At 50.0% G+C, this 20119-nt stretch overlaps 1 protein-coding gene across 1 annotated transcript in view; it reads left to right on the top strand.

The window, feature by feature from the left end:
• LOC115083158 (zinc finger protein 420-like) overlaps nucleotides 1–20119 on the top strand; it is a 35986-nt gene that overhangs the window by 5747 nt on the left and 10120 nt on the right. Inside the window, exons 2-4 of the mRNA XM_029586966.1 lie at nucleotides 4589–5048; nucleotides 5111–5304; nucleotides 11881–12007. Of these exons, the coding sequence (XP_029442826.1) occupies nucleotides 4589–5048; nucleotides 5111–5304; nucleotides 11881–12007 (781 nt within the window). The remainder of the gene's footprint in view (nucleotides 1–4588; nucleotides 5049–5110; nucleotides 5305–11880; nucleotides 12008–20119) is intronic.

Here is a 20119-nt window from a genome sequence, read left to right as displayed (position 1 = left end):
TCACAATTGTTTGTAGCAGCGATAGCTTCCAGGCAGTAGAGATTCTTCAGAGTGTCCAGGAACATGGTCCCTCGAGGAGCGAGTACCGGTTCCTATCTGTAATCTGAAAGAAAGAAAGAAAAAGAGCGAGGCCCCTGAGGAGCGGGTACCTCTGGTAAGTCTGAGGAGGCAGAGTAACTTGGGAGGTGTAGCCATAAGCAATCCCCTTGCTAACTCAGTTAGATAGTGAAATAGAGACCTTTAAATATTGGAAGCGGATGACTTCATCTCAGGAGGATGTTTTATTTGCCTTGGCTATGCTTGACCGTCTTCCGTTTTGTTTTTTTGGACCTTCCCCTCTGACTTGGGGCAGGAGGTAAGAGCGGCTGGTCACAGGACAGACCCGCAGCCAGCCAAACGCAACATGTCCTCTGTACTGGAGACAATCTGAAGAGAAAGTTGAAGAGACAGTGCTTCGCGTCAAGGAACATCAGGCCTCACTACGGTCCTTGTCAGTTGGAGGAAGAGACCACCATACTCTGAACAGACGGTAGTTTTCTTATAAGCGACCGCTCTTTCAGACATGCCTCTTCATCCTTTCCAACATCGTTGGACCCCCCACCTCCTCTGCAGCACCAGCAATCTTTGGCTAGAGAGGGCTCCATGGCAGGTGCAGCTGAAGCTGGGGCCCAGTTCATGATGACGATGAGGCTTGCCTTCCCTGCTCCTACCAGTTGTGGGGAGGGTCCAGAACTTCGGTCTGTAAAGACAGAAGACCACTTAAGGACTAATGGGTCTTATGAATTGTGCAGAATGGTTACCGTTTACATGTTTCTCATCTTCCTTCGAACCAGCGGTGTGTGGCCTTCAGACCGGTCTCAGTTGGCTCAGCTTCACGTGAAAGTGGAATCCCTCCTCCTCCAGAAAGCAATCAAGCTGTTTCTGGATTTATGAGGTCTGAAGAAACTGTGGGTGAGAGAGAGACGTTTAAGATGAACTACCTTCAGATGATTCTGTCCTTTATTCAGCCGAGAGACTGAATGTGCACCTTGGATCTCAAGGATGTATCTGCACATATCCCCATTCACCAGAGACTGTGGTGAAGAAAGTGCACTGTGAGTACAGAATATTCCATTTTGGTCTATCAGCAGTGCCGGGAGAATTTATGATGTGCCTAGTACTGGGGGTGGCACAGCTTCATCAGAAGGGTGTCAGCATCTTCCCTTACCTAGACAATTGGCTGCCATTGGGCCCATCCCCCAAAAAAGCGGTTCTAGAGTCACTCAAGCAAACCATTCAGCTTCTCCAGTCCCTGGGTTTTCTGATCAACCTTGCCAAGTCAAGCCTTACGTCTGTTCAGGGGATTCAGTTCATAGGGACATGGACAGACTCGGTGCAAGAGAAAGCATTCCTCCTGGAAGGAAGTGCGTAAGTGCTAAGGGACCTTGTAAGGCGCCTTCCTTCAACAGATCTGGTCTCCGGCAAAAATCAATCATAGTCCTGCTCCATCACAGGGCCACCTGTAGGTCACATAGTGCGTATGACCCAGTTTTACATGAGGTCCCATCAGTGGGGCCTTCAGAGCCTAGAGGATCAGCTACATCAACTCTTGCCTCCTCCGATTTGGTACCTCCTGGGATGAAATCATCCCTGAAGTGGTTGTTGAGGTCAGTAGTTCTTAGTTTGGTTCTCTCACGTCAGACTCCACTGCATTGAGTGACTCTCCACCGGTGCCTCCACTAGGGAGTGGGAGACTCAGACCAGAATGGCACAGACACAAGGAGGGTGGTCCTTTGCGGAGAGTCACTTTCGGATCATCTTGCTGGAACTGCGTGCCATTCATTATGTTCTCATAGGTTTCTTTCACCTTCTCTTGGGAAGAACAGGCAAGGGGGCAAGGTCTTGTTCATCCTCTGCTAGGATGCTGCCCAGATTTGGGCGTGAGTTTGTTGACATGTAGCCCACCTGCAGGCAGTCTATCTTCCAGGAATTCAGAATACACTGGTGGATCATCTCAAAATACTGCTCCTGCAGAAATGGTCACCTGATTAAAGAGTGACAGGCAGCTTATTCAATCTTTGGGGACAGCTAACAATCAACCTATTTGTATCTGCAAGCAACAGATAGATCAAAAAGTTCTGGTTAAAAAGATATTAACCACTGCTATTACTAGCAACGGTAACATGGAATAGACTTAGTTTTTGGGTACTTGCCAGGTTCTTATGGCCTGGATTGGCCACTGTTGGAAACAGGATGCTGGGCTTGATGGACCCTTGGTCTGACCCAGTTTGGCATGTTCTCATGTTCTTAAAGCTCTGGAATTTATTGCCAGAGGATGTGGTTAGTGCAGTTAGTGTAGCTGGGTTCAAAAAAGGTTTGGAGGAGAAGTCCATTAACGGCTATTAATCAAGTTTACTTAGGGAATAGCCACTGCTATTACTGGCATTAGTTTCATGGGATGTATTTAATGTTTGGGTACTTGCCAGCTTCTTATGGCCTGGATTGGCCACTGTTAGAAACAGGATGCTGGGCTTGATGGACCCTTGGTCTGACCCAGCATGGCAATTTCTTATGTTCTTATGTTTTGCTGACGTCACCACACCAAAGTAACCCCTCTCCTGAAGTCACTTAATTGGCTCCCTAACCATTTCTGGTTACAATTCAGTCTCCTCTTATGCACCTACAAGTGCCTTCACTCTGCAGCTCCTCACGACCTCTCTTCTCTCCATCTCATCAAACTTGTGGCACAGAGCGTGTACGTTTTAACGTTCTGAGGATGTGTAATGTTAGAGATTTTCCTCCTATGGGAGTCTGTGCAGGTTTGAGTTATCGGAGTTGGAAAGGTTTCAGTCACTAAAGGTGATCTTTTGGTCAGAGGGTGTTACACACATTCTTTGACAGGCAGCTTGTTACAACCCCTTTGGGCTCGGTTTAGGATGATCCTTGGTGTGGGGCTTCTTCTCCAGCGTCACAGAGCTAGAATGAAGATGTAGCTGAGACCCTCTCACAGGGTTACAGGGAAAGAAGCAGGAGTTCAGGTAGAGGTACTCTCCCAGTGTCTCAGGAAGCCTGAGGAATGGGAAAATGTTTGAGTTGCTGTTAGAGAAGAATGAGGAGGAGTGTATTTTAACTGTGGTGGTAAGTTGCTTGAACCAGGAGGCGAACTTTGCCAGCAGGAACTTTTCCTGCGGGGCTTTGTGGATTCCTGAACAGTAACAGAGGAATTTCTTCCTTGAGCTGTTCAGGACATTGTACCTAAATCTGGGGCATGGAAAAGAAAAGAGGCCAGGGTAGAATGAAGAATGAATAATTTATTTATATTTATTTTATATTCCACTTTTCAGCACAAAGCGGATTACATTCAGATACTGTAGTTATTTCTCTGTCCCCAGAGGGCTGACAATCTGTTTGTACCTGAGGCAACAGTGTTAATTGAAGACGTGTTGAAAAAACTACTGAGTTGGGACTGTGATTTATTTATTTATTTAGTATTGTTTTACTTTGAACAAACCCTCAGTAAACTATTTTTCTGGTGGAGCACACATTTGGCATGGACCTTCATTTATTTTATGGTCGTATCCTTGGTCCATTTCTGGCCCTGCATGTTATCCTGCCCCCAGATCACAGGCCAGGAGATTCAGTCCACCTTGAGAGAGGGCCTCAGAGCTCCCCAAGGCTGGGAAGGTGACCCCAGGTGGAACAGGGGTTACAGAGAAGTCAGTCTTATCTATGTCCTTCTCCTCTACTGCCAATTCCCAACTCTGTGCCTTCCATTTGGCTGCACCATGTGCTTGAGGTAGACTTCCTGAGCTGGTGCATAATGCTCTCTCGCCTTGTTTAAATCCCATCTAAAAGCCCACCTTTTTGAGGCTGCTTTTAAACCTTAAGTCTGTCTGCCGTCAGTCTCACTAACTCGTTTTAACCAGTCTTACTATATGAAACTCCTAAAGTCTCCTGACCTGTATGTTTGTCTTATTGAGACTGTAAAGCTCTATAGAGCAGAGACTTGTTTATATAGCATTGCATATCTCGAATAGAAATGTTAAGTAGTAGTAGCAGCAGTTCTGCTTTCTACTTCCGAGCAAATCCAGTTCAGTTTCTGATGCTTTTCTGCTAAGCTGAGCTGCTGGTCTACTGGGCACATTTTCACAAATTCCTGTCATTAAAAGGCTGATTCACTCGATCATTCGTGCTCATGTGTGGATGATGCTCATTGTTCTGGCCTGGCCACGGGAAGCGTGGTTTCCATATCTCATCCCTCTCAGTACAGTCTCCACGTCCTTTAGGGGCATCTCTAACTCTTAAGGCACTGCACAGGAGAACGGTAGGATGGGATCTGCTAGGTGAGGAGGAGCCTGTCCCTCGCGGCATGAACGCAGGGCTTGGGCAGCCTCTTCACGCCTCCCGGATGGTTGGATTGGTTCCTCGCCATCGGGCGACTTCACGCGGGTGTCACGGTTTACATTCATCATCCCGCTATCAGCGGATAACCCTGTGCACAGGGAAGCAAATCTGCTTTTAGCGCTGCCCCCCCCCCCCCCTTCTCCTTTCAAAGGCTCTGTGTTCACCGCCACCTCTTCCTGTCCTCCTCCTCCTCTCCCCTGCTCAGTGCCTTTTTACCTTCCTCCCCGGTATAAAAGTTTCCCAGCAGCTGCAGCTTTCCTGTCCCGGGAGCCGCGCCTCTGCTGTCAGTGCTGGGCGCCGGCAGCAGGTGGCAGCACCGCCTGCTGTCAGTGCTGGGCGCATGCAGCAGGTGGCAGCACCGCCTGCTGTCAGTGCTGGGCGCCGGCAGCAAGTGGCAGCACCGCCTGCTGTCAGTGCTGGGCGCCGGCAGCAGGTGGCAGCAGCGCCTGCTGTCAGTGCTGGGCGCATGCAGCAGGTGGCAGCAGCGCCTGCTGTCAGTGCTGGGCGCCGGCAGCAGGTGGCAGCACCGCCTGCTGTCAGTGCTGGGCGCATGCAGCAGGTGGCAGCACCGCCTGCTGTCAGTGCTGGGCGCCGGCAGCAGGTGGCAGCAGCGCCTGCTGTCAGTGCTGGGCGCATGCAGCAGGTGGCAGCACCGCCTGCTGTCAGTGCTGGGCGCCGGCAGCAGGTGGCAGCACCGCCTGCTGTCAGTGCTGGGCGCATGCAGCAGGTGGCAGCACCGCCGCTCCGCCATCCTCTCCTGCCGTGGGACGGGAGGGCAGGGTGCCGACTCCTCCCCCGATCCCGGCCATGCTGGACGGAGAGGGAGAGTCTCTTGGTTCCGCTGGCCCGGAGCGGCCCGCGAGGCCTCTGCCTTCCCCGGCGCCAGCTCCCTGCTCCTCGGGGAAGCCTCTGGCCAGCGAGGTATGGAGGCCGCCCGCCGCCTCTCTCGGCCTCCTTGCGGGGGGGGGGGTAACGCCTTGCATGGAAGCCCTTGGGGGGGGAGCGAAGCGAGTTCTGCCCCTCAATTCCCCGCAGCCCCTCGGCCCCTCTCCCGCCTCGCACAGCAGCAGCCGCTCCTCCGGTTATAGGGCGCTCTCTTCAGAGGGTCCCCCCCCCCCCTCCCCAGATAGCGGAGCGGCCAACGCTGCAAAAGGATCGGGGGGGGGGGGGGTGTCTGGGAATAGAAAGGCAGCGGCTGGCGAGTGCGCACGGAAGGGGAGGGGGGGGGGACGGACCTGGTGTGACCGCAGCGGAAGCCTGGGCCAAGCGGCGGGAGGAAGCGCCGGTGACAGCCGGGGAGAAGGTGCAGGGTCAGCAGAGAAAGGGGAGGTGACGGTGCCCCCTCTATAGCTCCCCCGGTGAGACCTGACTGGGGGGAGGGTGGGGGGACTCCTGGGTGCAATTCTGGAGACGGCACCTTCCGAAGGATATGAACGGGATGGAGTCGGGTCCAGAGCCAGGGTGGCCGCTGCAATGGTCAGTGGTCTTCCATCTAAACAGGGCCGAAGCAAAGGGTCTGACGTGCACTGGGCAGAGCAATGTAAACCCCCCCCCCCCCGAGCTGAATGTGCCCTCTGACCCTGGTAGATCTGCAGAGCCCCCTGTGGCACAAACCCAGCCAGTGCTGGTACCTAAAAGGGAAGGAGGCTCTACAAGGAGGGGTCATGAGATGAGGGTGAAAGGGGGTAGACTCAGGAGTAATCTCAGGAAATATTCCTTTACAGAGAGGGTGGTGGATGCGTGGAAGGGCCTCCCAGTGGAAGTGGTGGGGAGACGAACAATATCTTGAGTTCAAGAAAGCATGGGGTAAACGCAGGGGGATCTCGGGGAGCGATGGGAATTATAATGCAGAATTAATTGGACGGATGGGCAGACTGGATGGGGCGTGCGATCTTCTTTTCCTGCCCTCCTGTTTGTATGTAAATTCCCACCAGGCATTCTTCCCAACCCCAGCTCATCTCCACTAGGCTCCTACCTTCTCCCCCCCCCCCCCCCGTCTCTCTCTCCCCACCCTTGCCTGTCCCCTCCTCTTACACTCCACTTTTTCCCATCCTCTCCTTTATTCCCTCTGGACTTCTCAAATTCTCCCCCCTGCTGCACGGCCATACTTTCAGGCCAATTCAGTACAGTGCGCTCAGCTCAGCGCACCGTTTAGCACCCATTTGGCTGCGCATTTTCGACGCGAGGCTATTACCGCTCAATTTTTGCCGGTGTTTGTTTTCCGAACCCGTGGTTGTCAGTGGGTTCGAAAACAAACGCCGATAAAATTAAGTGTCGGTTGTCGGACCACTGACAACCGCCACTTCCACTAATAAGGAGGCGCTAGGGACTTGGTAGTGAACCTAGCGTCTCCTTATTAGCGTGGGCCCTAATTTAAATGCAAAATCGCGCACCTGGGAGAGGTGTCTGGGCGCGCGTCGGGAGAGCGGGCGCTCGCCTCGGAAGCGCCGGCTCTCCCGCACGATTTATTGCATCGGCCTGTTTGACTTCTCAGTATTGGAGCCACCACCATGACCACCTCTCCCCTTCCCCCCCCCCCCCCCCCCCCCCATCCTTTCAGGAAAATATCTTTCTTACCCCGGTGACTGCAGGGCTGGAAGAAAAGGGCAGTTACTACCTGCCCCAGCTAGCACAGAAATCTTCATTAAACTTAAACAGTTTTCCAACTTTTGTGACTGTAGTTTGAATCTATCCTCTCTCTGGTTGCTCTTGGCTTTCTCTTAGTTTCCTCTCTGCTGCTCCTCATTCCTTTATTATTTCTTTAATTTTTCCTCAATGTCAGGGGTGGCCAACGCCAGCCCTGGAGAGCCACAAACAGGCCAGGTTTTCAGGATAACCGCAGTGAATACGGATGGGATAGATATCTGGCCTGTCTGTGGCTCTCCAGGACTGCAGTTGGCCACCCCTGCTCCGGGTGTATATCTTTTTCTAACCCCTAGCTGTCTCTCCACAGTTCATTAACGTCTCTCACCTCCTCCTGGTCTCATTCACTCCTGCCAATTCCATCTCTCTCCTCACCCCTTCATGCCTCTTCCCTTCACCGTGATCTCCCTCTTCTCGCAGTCCCTTCTCTTGGTTTACCTTCCCTCTCCTTTCTGTCGCACACAGCTCCTTTCCCAGTCTTCTTCATCTCTCTCTCCCCTCATAGGTTCCATTTCTCTAGCGCCTCACTCCAGCTCCTCCTCTTTTTATCACCTCCCAGGTCCTCTCTTCCAACTTGGATCCCAGTTTCTCACCACCTTTCCCTTCCTTACTCTTTTTCATTTTTCTCTGTTCTTTTCTCAGTCCCTGTTGCCCTCGCAAGTCTGCCCTGCTTTCAGCACCTCTCTCCACCCCCTCTCGTCTTCCCATCTCCTGACTAGAATTCCCTCTTCCCCTCGTCACGTCTCCCAGTGGTTCTCATCCCTCTCTCATCTGTCTCATAACTCTTCTGTCTCCCCTCATAGCTGCTCTGTTTCTCTGCCCCTTTCTTCAGCTCCTCTGTCCCCCCTCTCAGTCCTTCTCTCGCCCTCTTCATAGCTACTTTATTCCTCTCACAACCCCTCTCTCTCCCCTCATAGTTCTTCTGGCCCTCCTCGTCTCCTCTGCACCTCAAGGCAGACCAGCCAACCCTGTTTGTCCTACTGGCAAAGCAACTTCCTGTCAAGGGCAAGCCTATATTGATGGATACAGAGGGGGGCTCAGGGGCCAGCATCACGGCTTTTATCAGGGGGTGCAGCCTGGAGGGTTTCTTTTCCTGTGGTTTTTCTAGAGCTGGTGGAGCTCCTCTGAAAAGGGGGACTTTAGTAGTGAGGAGCCAGGGATATCGTCAGGGAGCGCTGCGTCTTGTCTTCCCGCCCTGGGCCTTTTTTTTTAAGAGTGTGGGCGTCGGGCGCGCACGTGCCTAAGGGGAGCCGGGAGGTGACGACACGGCGGCGTTTGGCTACTGGTGGTGGCCCGGCCATGGAGAGCCGTTGGCGGAGTTGCCAAATGTAACGGAAATAAGCTGCTGGTTCCTTGTCATCTCACCTGCAGGCAGAAACAAATCACAAAACTAGGGCTACACATCTAGTGCAATTACTATAGGTGCAAAACATAAAAAAAAGTTGGAGCCTTTTGTCCAAAGATTTTGCAGTATTTTTTTTTTTCTATTTTTTTGGGGGGGTGGGGGAGGGGGAATTCTCATAGAAAAACATACCTTATGAACATAGACATTTCCCCATCAGGAAAGCAGGTTAAAGTCCTTAAAGTAGATGTGCCTCAGGACATGGGTGACTGCAGGCAGCTGCCCAGGCTGGAGATGGAGCCTCGGCTCGCGGGTCAAGTCCCAACGCTTGGGATTTGGTGAGCACAAAAACCTGAAAGGTGTAAAGAGGCCACAAGGTGGCCGGCAACACTCCAGCTTGATCCGCCAGGCCTCGCAAAGCACACGGTCCTCCAGAGGCTCGCAAGAGATGAAAATTTGGCCAAGGTCTGACCTCCATAGGGTGCAGCAAAACCACTCCAACAACTGGTAGTCCTCAAGGTGCCTATGGTATAAAAAAAAAAAATGCCTGGCTCCTGGGGTCCGGATAGGTGAGAGCGGGGTGTTTAACGACCTACAACAACACTGCAAGTCCAGAAAAACCAGGGCCAAGCCAGATCCCGACCAAAAACTACCTGTGACCTGAGGTGGACACCTGATAGCTAAGGCCAGCTCAATCTGTCAGCCCTAGCAATGAGAACGAAAGCCGAGCCACAATAACATCTCAGTCGAGGGTTTCAGTGCCCAAGAGTCCCAGCTGAGTGACCTTCTAAAATGCCTGACCTGACATCCACACCTCCCCAATGAAGGGGTATAAAACTAGGGATAACAGGACAGATCTGTACCTAAGCAGAGACGCAGGTGCGTGTTGAAACTTGCCAGGGGAAGGATGGATGAAGCTGGCACTTTTGGAGTGGACATGGCTGACATTTTCTATGTTTTCGCCTTGGGCACGAGAGAAGATTATCCCAGGACCAGACTCGGCTGTTCCTGTGGGCCCTGTTGCCTTGGCTCAGTTTTGATTCCTCTGTCGGCCAGGGCTAAGCTGTGTCCGAGACTTGGTCGCTGGAGAGTTTGTTTTGGAGAGAGGAATAATTTGGCTTCCCATCTCCCCAGGATAAGAGCATTTTGCTCCGGCCGATGTGAGGGAGCCTGTCGGGGGAGGCGTAGCCGCACGACACCGGTTCCGGCTCCAGCCCGGTGCGTGAGCCTTTGGAGGTCACCTGAGCGATGGCCACAGGGAAGGGACTCTCCCAGGGCATTGACCAAAAACTTCAAGAGCAGTGCTAGAGGAGGGGGCAGCAGCCTGGGGAAGTCACCGAAGGATCTGAGGGCACAGTTTGACTGGCAGCAAGGCTGCGCATTGGACAAACCGAGGGAATCTGCACTCGAGGAGATCTGGACATGTCCATCCCGGCCCAGATTTCCTCATTGTGAAGGAAAACCGCCGAGCTTTGAAAATAAACTTCCATCCGATGAGCCCCAGCCTGAGAACGAGAAGAAAGCAGAGATTCAGCTTCCTGAAAAAAAATAAGATGGAAGACTAAGACAGTCTGATCGGGTGCCGTAAACAATAGTTTAGTAATGTAACATCTATTGGAAGTGTTTAACGATGTCTAAGGCACCATCGTCGAGTGTTCCCACAGTGCCACGGGTAGCCAGAGGGAACTCTCCCCAGCCTCGCGTGACGGTCTGGATCTCGCTGCTTTGCATGGAGCCCTCGGTAGAACAGCTTGCAGCGTCTGCCATGCTGACATTGAGACATGAGCTCAGGACCCGGAGAGAGACTGCCTTTTGAAACTGTGTTTTAGGCCTTGGCTAGAATCCTTTTCTTAAACCCCCCCCCAAAAAATCAGAGTTGATCTGGATGTGTCCAAAGCCCCTCAGAGACCTGAGGTATATAAGACTTGCCAGAGCAAGGTCCCTAGAGTCCCAGCATCCCGTCTCTGCCCCAAGTACCCCGGCCGGTCTGTAAAGTAGATCTGATTCCTGCTATTCTCTCTCGGGGATAGCTGTTGCTTTCTTTGGTCTGTCTGGCTAATAATGTGGAATGGGCTTTTCCTCCAGGAACTTGTCCAAGCCCCTTTTAAACCTCACTATGCTCGTCGCCTTGATCCACGTCCCTCTGGCAGCAGATTCCACAGCTTGATTCTGCGCGGAGTGAAAAAGTACTTTCTACTGTCTGGTCTTGAATCTGCTGGTTGCTAGTTGGATGGAGTGTCCTCTGGTTTTCGGATTATTTGAAAGGGTAAATATCCTTCCTTTATTCATCCATCCCACCCCTCTCGTGATTGTATAAACTTCTGTCCTGTCCCGTCCCCCCCGCCGCTCCTGTTGACGAGGCCCCGAGCTCTTTCTTACGAAAGCTTTCCTGTAAAACCTGTTGTCGATTTATTTGAATGACTCCATGTATGTATGTACGTATATTTTTTCAGCCTAGCCAGCTCGCCATGCTTAGTGATAAGTGGTTGAGCAGGGGGGGGGGGGCAGGTCCCCCAGGTCTGCCTCCGAAGCGGGGGCTCCGATCAGTAGCAACGTCTGCTCCCTCGTGCTGTTTAGGAAGTTGGAAAAGGCTGCGATCCAGTGCCTGTTCATGGGGAAGGAGTTTGGGGGCCTGTCTTATGCTTTATTTGAGGAAGGTGTGTGGTCTGGACAGAGTATTGGTGACTGGTCGAAGGCAGCTGGCCATGAATGAGTTTGTATCTCTGCGTTTTTATTTTATTATAACACGTCCTCCTGTATTATCTTCTTCAGCCTTGGGCTTCTGGGGAGAAGTGGAATAAAAGTCCAAGCAAATTAAAAAAAAAACCAAAAAAAAACCTGATCCCACCGCTTCTGGATTGCACTTATCTGATCTTTTTTTCCATTGTACTTGGAGCTTTGTCGTTCTCTTTCGCGTCTTCAGTGGCGAGAATTGATGCTTGATGACCACTTGGGTATCTCTATGATTCCTGCCAAACCTATTTCAGTATTCTTGTCCACAATTTTCCTTGAAATTGTATTTATAAAGTTTTTAACAACACGATTTAAAGAACACACGCGCAGCCAAGACATCGCACCCAGAAGGGCTGAACTGCGCCCCAGCATGCTAACACTGGTGTCTGCCTGAGAGAGATCCAAACCTGAATATCGTTTGCCTTATTCTGTGGTGTAGCCGATGATTGAATTCGTGTGTTTCCTCTCTTAGGATTTATACAGTAAAATCGTAGGCGGTGGCATAAACGTGCGCTGTAAAAGTGATTTGCAGCCAGCTACCGCCCCGCCATTAAAGTTAGGGGTGCCCCTCTAGTCTAATTCAAAAGTAGAGTGGTTAAGCATAGTGAAGCCAATCTGTTTATTTTGTAGGGTTAAATTACGAAAAGCCGAGTTCAGCTAATGGCATGGTTACCGCGTGTTACTGACCAGGGCACCAAACACTTCCTGCCCTGTTGAGATTTAGCACTGAGAGTCCTCCTCCTGATGGTGACAGTGAGAGTTTCTGCTTTGTGTTTCAGGTGCCTGTGACGTTTGAAGACATCGCTGTCCATTTCTCCCAGGAGGAGTGGGGGTATTTAGACGAAGGGCAGAAGGAGCTTTACAGGGAGGTGATGAAGGAGAATTACGAGACCCTGAGCTCTCTAGGTAAGGATCGCGTTATCTGCATTTTCAGCCGGCACAGAGAGAGATTTACAAAAGATCATTTTGAGATTTATTTTTTTTCTGGGTCCAGCTCTACCCCAGAAACAGGCGCCTGTAATCAGGACCTCTCCCAGCCCTGCAGGATTACAGGACCATTATTTGGGCGTTCAAGGTTTCCTTACCTTTTAAATCATCCGGTGGCCCTCCCCAGTACACACGCTTTGTAATCAGCTGCAGTCCAAATGACTTATGCAGAATGGAAGAACCTGAGAACCTGGGCTATTATTATTATATTTTTAAAACCTTTAGTGCTCGATGGAGCAAGATCTGTGGCGTGCACAAGCTGTTAACTTATATGTTTTTGAAGTTTTGTTATGACATTTATGCTTTTATGATTGCACATTGCTTAATGTTTACGCAATTTCTAAATTTGAAATAAGCATAAAGTGCCGCGCTGGGTCAGAGCGAGGCTCCATTGAGCTCAGCGTCCCGTCTGCAACGGTGATCAGTCCGGGTCGACTGGAAGGTACCCGGCAGAGTCCAATCCAGGTTTCTCTTCCCTAGAATTCAGAAGTGGAGAAACCAAAGTCCATCCGGCTAATAATGCCCAGAGCTTCCTCGGACGCGGCTGTGTTACAGGCCTTAAGCAACAAGTTCCCTCGCGTGACTGAATGATCATTTGTGCACTGTATCGCGTTGATTTACTGCATGATCAGTGCAATATACCGCCCAAGAAAGAGATCTAGGTGTCATAGTGGATAACACACTGAAATCGTTGGCCCATTGTGCTGTGGTGATCAAAAAAAGCAAACAATGTTAGGAATTATTAGGAAGGGAATGGTGAATAAAACGGAAAATGTCATAATGCCTCTGTATCGCTCCATGGTGAGACCGCACCTTGAATACTGTGTACAATTCTGGTCGCCGCATCTCAAAAAAGATATAATTGCAATGGAGAAGGTACAGAGAAGGGCTACCAAAATGATAAGGGGAATGGAACAACTCCCCTATGAGGAAAGACTAAAGAGGTTAGGACTTTTCAGCTTGGAGAAGAGACGGCTGAGGGGGGATATGATAGAGGTGTTTAAAATCATGAAAGGTCTTGAACAAGTTGATGTGAATCGGTTATTTACTTTCTCAGAAAACAGAAGGACCAGGGGGCACTCCATGAAGTTAGCAAGTAGCACATTTAAAACAGAAGAAAATTATTTTTCACTCAGCACATAGTTAAGCTCTGGAATTCATTGCCAGAGGATGTGGTTACAGCAGTTAGTGTTACTGGGTTTAAAAAAGGTGTGGATAAGTTCCTAGAGGATAAATCCATAAACTGCTCTGGTGGTAATTAATAATCAATAGTAGCTTGTGATCTATCTAATGTTTGGGTACTTGCCAGGTAATTGTGACTTGGATTGGCCTCTGTTGGAAATAGGATCCTGGGCTTGATGGACCCTTGGTATGACCCAGTATGGCAATTTCTTATGTAATATACATCCAGAATGATAAAAATGAAAACCCATAAAAGAAAATAATTAACTGAAAAAGCCGCCAAAAGGAACTCTTTCCAGCCCTGCAATACTTGGAGATGGGGGGCGAGCAGATCTTCTCACACAGCACTCAAGGTGTGGCTGCAGCATTGCATCCATCCAGAGGCAGTAAGAGAGTCCATGTTTTGCTTTACTTTCCGTCCTGAGTAATTTCCCAAGGTTCTTTTTTCTTCTTTGACTGTGGCTGTTGCTGCACACTGACAATGGTGACATCCTCGTCCGTAATGACCCTAAGGACCTTTTCCTGGCTTTCAAGAGCTGAGACCTGACACGCACACACAAGGGGCTCTCCTGGCAGTCCCTGGCTCCGGCTCCTGAGACTTCTTGGGTCATTTCACTTCAGGCCCGCGTTTTTGACAGGAATTCTGAGCATTTATACCATTCTTGTGCCATGGGGGGAAAAAAACCAGCCAAATACAGCTTTTAGCCCTGGTTGATCTAATCTGAAAGTCAAAAAACACACCACACTGTTCCTCGGTAGATTTTTATCACATTCAATCAGCTGTGTTCCCGTATCAACTATTTTTGTAGGACCTTCATGGGAACAACTTTAAACCAACTGATAAGTTGTATAACCTTTTGGTCCACTTTTATTTAAATATATTTTTTTCTTTTTTAATGTCCATTATCTATGACCTTTACATATTTTTCTTAAAACACAGTCCCAACCCGTGAAGATCCTTAGAACGGGTCACATCTCAAACATCATCTCAATTGCAAAAATCTCCAACGAGAGCCGTTTTTACTTACCTTTTTTATCTGGAGGCTAACTCTGCTCACAAAAAGCTGAAATTATTATTATGGATTTGGAGGATGAGAGAGAGAGTGGGGGGTGGGGCATGGATTTGGAGGATGAGAGAGAGAGTGGGGGGTGGGGCATGGATTTGGAGGATGAGGGAGAGAGTGGGGGGCAGAGCATGGATTTGGAGGATGAGAGAGGGGGGGACAGAGCATGGATTTTGGAGGATGAGGGTGGGGGTGGGGCATGGATTTGGAGGGTGAGGGAGAGAGTGGGGGTGGGGGGTGGGGCATGGATTTGGAGGGTGAGGGAGAGAGTGGGGGTGGGGCATGGATTTGGAGGGTGAGGGAGAGCTGAGACCTCAGAGCGTGACTGGGGATTTTGGGGGCAAGAGTGGGAACTCTGTAATTGGGTGGATATTTTATTTATTTATATATTTAAAACATTTATCTGCCGACATTCATATGCATATCACATTGGTTTACAAGTAACCAGGGGTGGTGATACTTTAAAATGAGAGAGGGGAAAATAAAGTTACATATATCAGGATATGAGCAGGGGGCTGTTAGGCTGGGGGGTACGACTGAGGGAATGAGAGGGGGGAGGAAGGGTGAGAGGTGTGAATGACCTGGAGGATTGTGGAGAAAGGGAGAGGCAGTGGAAAAGGCTGGGGTGATATGGAAAGAGAAGAGAGTGGGAATGGGGTTGATACTCCTGGGGGAATTCTGCGCACAAAAACTTAAAATTCTGCAAACTTTATAGTGGTCAAAATAACACAATTTACATGACAGTCTTTAAGTAATTACATTTTAAATTAATACAGACAAACGTTATTACTTAAAGATGCAGAATTTCCCTAGAAATTCACTGTAAGAGTGTCCCACTCGCTCTCCCTACTCCCCTGGCCACTTTGCCCTCTCAGGCCCCAACTCCTCCACCTGCCAGTATCTCTCCCCTCCACCTCTAGGCTCAACCTCTTCCACTCTATCGCCAGTCCCAGAGATTGACCCCGTTCTCAATACTGCCCCTCACACAGGCTCCCTCCGTCCCTCCCTCTCTCTCACACACATGCTCCCTCTCTCTAGTACACACACGCATCCCCTTATACAGGGCCCTCTCTCTTGCATACACATCCACACAAGCTCCCTTTCTCTCTCACACACATCCTCACACAAGCTATCTTATGTCTTATCTCTTGCGCAGCCCTTCACACAGGCTCTATCTGTCCCTCTCTCACACACATGCGCCCCTCTCTCTAGTACACATACACACCCCCTCATACAGGCTCCCTCACTCTCTCGCACACACACATCCCCTCATACAGGGCCCTCTCTCTTGCATACACACCCACACAAGCTCCCTTTCTCTCTCACACAGACATCCTCACACAGGTTACCTATGTTTCTCTCTCACGCATCCCTTCACACAGGCTCTCTCACACATACACAATCCCTTCACACAGGCTAGCACCTTCACATACACATGAGCTCCCAATTTCTCACACACATAAACACTCCTTCACAGTCTCCTCATATAGGCTCCCTCTCTCTGGCACCCAGAGTCTAGCATCCCCTCCCCCAGCTCTCTCTCACACCCTCTCCCACACACACACACACACATTCACTCTCACTGGGACCTTCATCTTCGCGTGCTCCTTTCATGGCATGCCGGGGGTCTCCTCTGCCATGTTCTGTGCAGAATTCCCCCAGGACTAGGTTGAGGAGGTGGTAAGAGAAGTACTTGGAGGCTGGATGGTGGTGAAATACAGAAGAAAATGTTGAGAGGCAGGGCAGGACATGAAAAACAACAAAGGAGGAGGGAGGACTGACGAGATGATTAGAGGCAGATAAAAGCAACTGAGGTGGTGAGAATAAAGGGTGCACTAGGGAGTAGGGGAATAGACTAGGAAAGGACTGAGATGGCAGGGAGAGAGGCTGGGAAGGGAGTGGGAGTAGAAGATGGAAAGCTGGTGGGTAGGTGAGAGGTGAAAAGAGGGAAGTTGAGGGGAAGAAGGGGTAAAATCTAGCTATGAGTGGCTAAAGGCAGAAAAAAGAAATGTAGATTAAAGTTGAAAGTGAAAGATCAATTTCAGATACAGCTGTAGGGGAGGCACTGAAGACAGGAGAAGAGAAGAAATGACGAATGGAAAGGATACCCTGGACAAGGTAATAAAAGAAGCGGAGAAGAGAGCCTGGGATAAATACAACTAGAAAAATAGGATGTCCAGACAACAAAGGTAGAAAAAAAGCATTTTATGTTTAGTTTAGTCACTAAACTAAACTCCTGTCTTCAGTGCCTCCCCTACAGCTGTATCTGAAATTGATCTTTCACTTTATATATATATATATATGTTGTGAAGGCTCACCGCCCGTGCTGCCCTGGGTGCCGCTCTTCTGCTTCTGGTTCAGGCCCCTCGCGAGTCCTGGACATCCCTGGAGTCTGTCAGTCGCACAGGACTCCCTGGGTTCAGGTCTCCGCAGGCCCTGGTTTTGCTGGGCTTCTGGGTTCTCTTTGTATGGAGTGGGGTTGAAGCAGTCCCCAACCCCCAAAGATAACACAGAGAGAGAGAGAGAGGTTCCTCAAAGCATTTTTATAAAGCAGAGGAGCTGAATCTATTACATGGGCTCCGTCCCCTCAGGAGCTGCACAAACGACCCTGCCCCCGCTCTCCAGCAGTCTAAGCCCTTAACACAGGTGCTGGAGCAAAAGGTACGGTTTGAGCCCCCCCTCCAGTTCACCAGCAATCACCCCTGCTCTCACTTCCCTTAGGGTACAGGTTATACATTTCCCTTTTCTGGCTAGGCTGTATCCATGAGACACCTGGAGGATTCTTCTCCCCCGGAACCTACCTCCATTTCCTTCCTTCCTGCTTCCTGGCTCTGGCTTTTTCTGGCCATTGCCACCACCTAGGCATGCCCTCTTCCTCTAGCTTCCCCTGACTCATTAGTCTAAGTCTGCCACCTGCTCTCCTCCAGGCTCTCCCCACAGGTCAGGTGGTGGTTCTAGGAACCTGGGATTTGTAGTTTCTCCCCCTCACCTGCTCCCCCTGCTGGCTGGTTGTGTGTCCTGCGAGATGCAGGGCATAGTTGTTTGTCTCTCTATTTCATTGGGAGAGCGGGCTGGTGCCCCTCTCCCGGGCATTTTTGTACGGTCTGAAATAGGCCCCCTGCTGGCTGGTTGTGTGTCCTGCGAGATGCAGGGCATAGTTGTTTGTCTCTCTATTTCATTGGGAGAGTGGGCTGGTGCCCCTCTCCCTGGTAACTTTCGTACGGTCTGAAATAGGCCCCCTGCTGGCTGGTTGTGTGTCCTGCAAGATGCAGGGCACAGTTGTTTGTCTCTCTATTTCATTGGGAGAGTGGGCTGGTGCCCCTCTCCCTGGTAACTTTCGTATGGTCTGAAATAGGCCCCTGCTGGCTGGATGCAAGGGCGCATTAGTTGTATTTATTCACTTTGAAGGGGGGACGGCCACCGTGCCTTCCCCCCAGGTCTGTTTCGACTTGGACTGAAATAGGCCCCTGCTGGCTGGCTCTAGCATTGCCAGCCGCCTTATGGTATCTTATCCCTTCCTGCCCCCGGCAGCGCTGCACTACATCACAATATTTTAACAATATGCATCTCTAATATTTTTATTTTGCTCACCAAATGAGAAACTGCATTTCTTTTTCTAGTTCTCCAGTGTTGCATTCAAATTTTGTCTGCACATTTCAGATTCCTTGTCGCATTCTGTATTTTGCAAGGGTCTTTCTGTGTACATGTGGGCCGAGTAAGGTGTACTGCTTGCACATAGTTTTTGTGAGGGAATTGATAGTAGGCTGCTTTGTTTTCTCAGTTGGAAGTGTATTGGTGTTCTAGGGTCTATTGCAGTATTTGCAGTGCCCCCTGTATGTAGGTATAGTTTCTGTTTGAGTTCTGGATAGTGCTGTTTGGGGATTGGAGGTTTTGCCACATAAGTGCCGAGTATATATATATTTTTTGCAGAGTTTTGTTACTTCACAGAGTAAAGGAGGGAGTTTGTGTTGCCGTTACTTATTCCTTTTTGCAAGGTGAATAGTAAAGGGAAATATTCTAGTTCTGCTCTGCACCCATTACTTGAGGGGGGGTCTCTGTGGACACGAGCTGTCTGTGTGCAGGATTTCTTTTGGCGTTCTGTCCCATACTGGGTAGTTTTGGAAAACCCCCAGACCTCACTCTTATAAGAGGATAGACCGGTGCTATTAAATAATGTTAGTAATAGGTTTATCAGGGGTAGTAACTGTCCAGGGGTTTCTTTGTATGGGAAAGTGAGGGAGAATAGCCTCACATCAGGGAGAAGAGAGCGTGAGGACTGGGGCTGAGGGAGAGGTATCGTGTATTTGAAATAATTTTGAAGCTTCAATAAATAAAGTGTACAGAAACCCCCCGTCCAGACTGAAGAATATTAGTTTGAATTTGCTTAGCATGCGTTGAGTTATTAGAAAGTTTGTGTGACGCTGATAAAGGACACATGCTGGCAATTCTGCCTTGGGTGCAATGCATGTTTCCGAATGGTGGGGAGGCAGTAACAGTCGTGCGTGGATGTGGAAGGACATTGTTGGCAGAGATTTTGCTGGTTGTCTTCCAAGTGTTTGGAATTTTTACGGTTGAAAGTTGGCAGCCCTGAGTACGGTGACTATTTAAAAAAATAAAAATAAATACCGTACAGAGTAAGAGGAGGTATTACAGAGCACAGGAGGATTTGGAGAGAGATCCTGAGAAACTCTTCTGCAGGTTTAGAGCTCTTTACTGAGGGGTAGAAGATGCAGAAAGGGCTTTAGATCTCTGTAGAAAGGAGGCAGCAGAGCCCTGCACTGAGATCTGAGCGGCCCTGCTTAGCATCACTTCCCAGGAGTCACTGGTACGAATGGGTCCAGTGAGCTGCTGAGAAGTTGTTCGTAGTCCGTTGGGAGGAAGGCAGGTGTAAGGGTCATGGCAGGTCTGAGACTCAGACTGAGTAAGGGTCTCAGCAGATGGTGGGCCCAGGGTGGATCTGAGGATGACAGCAGGTTTGAGGTTCGTTGTAGTGTTAGGCTCAGAATGGGACTGAGGGTCACAGCAGGACTGAGGTTCGTTGTGAGTGTCAAAAAAAAAAAATCAAATGTATTCCCCCTTTGTAATTGCCAAGAGTGCTTGAATCAGAACTTCCTCTGCACTCAGGCAGGCCAGTCCACACCAGCGGGCTATGTACTCCTGCCAGCAGATGGAGACAGAGACACACTTATTCGTTGATGTCACTGACACACAGCCTTGTCTCAACATCAGCCCGCCAGTATTCCCCGTCTCCAGCAGATGATGGACGTGCATTTCCCTAGTAGGGATTGCCTGTTTAAAAAAAAAAAAAAAAAAAAGAGAGAAAGAAAGGAGAAGAAGCAGATTTGAGCACCTGAGGTGAAATCAGTCTGGGACTCTCCCTCAGATTTAGGCTCCAAAACAAATATGTGAAAGGGGAGCTCGAGGGTGAAGGCTTGTGTCCTCTCTCCTCGTAGCCACTGGCCGGGTCATGTCTTCAGCCGCTGGAGGTCTGTGCTCAGCGAGGCTTTCCTTGCTGCTGGAAGTGAGCACAAAGTTGCAGGGGTGGTTGAAAAGGGAACCCTTACAGACCCCAGAGTGGCTGGTGCTGGGGGGAAAAGATGCGAGCCTCCTAGGTCGGGGAATTCACTGCCAGAGGCAATAGCGCAAGGTCGTGCGGTTCGCTTGGCATGCCTGTAGTTCACCGAGCGGCCGACGGGGATGAGTGGTAAGGGTGCTGTCAGACATTGCCACGACAGTCTCCTACATAAATCATCAGGGTGGGAACCGGAAGTTACCAGGTGTCGGT

This window comes from Rhinatrema bivittatum, chromosome 2 (assembly GCF_901001135.1).
Source record: "Rhinatrema bivittatum chromosome 2, aRhiBiv1.1, whole genome shotgun sequence".
NCBI lineage: Eukaryota > Metazoa > Chordata > Amphibia > Gymnophiona > Rhinatrematidae > Rhinatrema > Rhinatrema bivittatum.
This window is presented reverse-complemented; position numbering and strand designations above follow the sequence as displayed.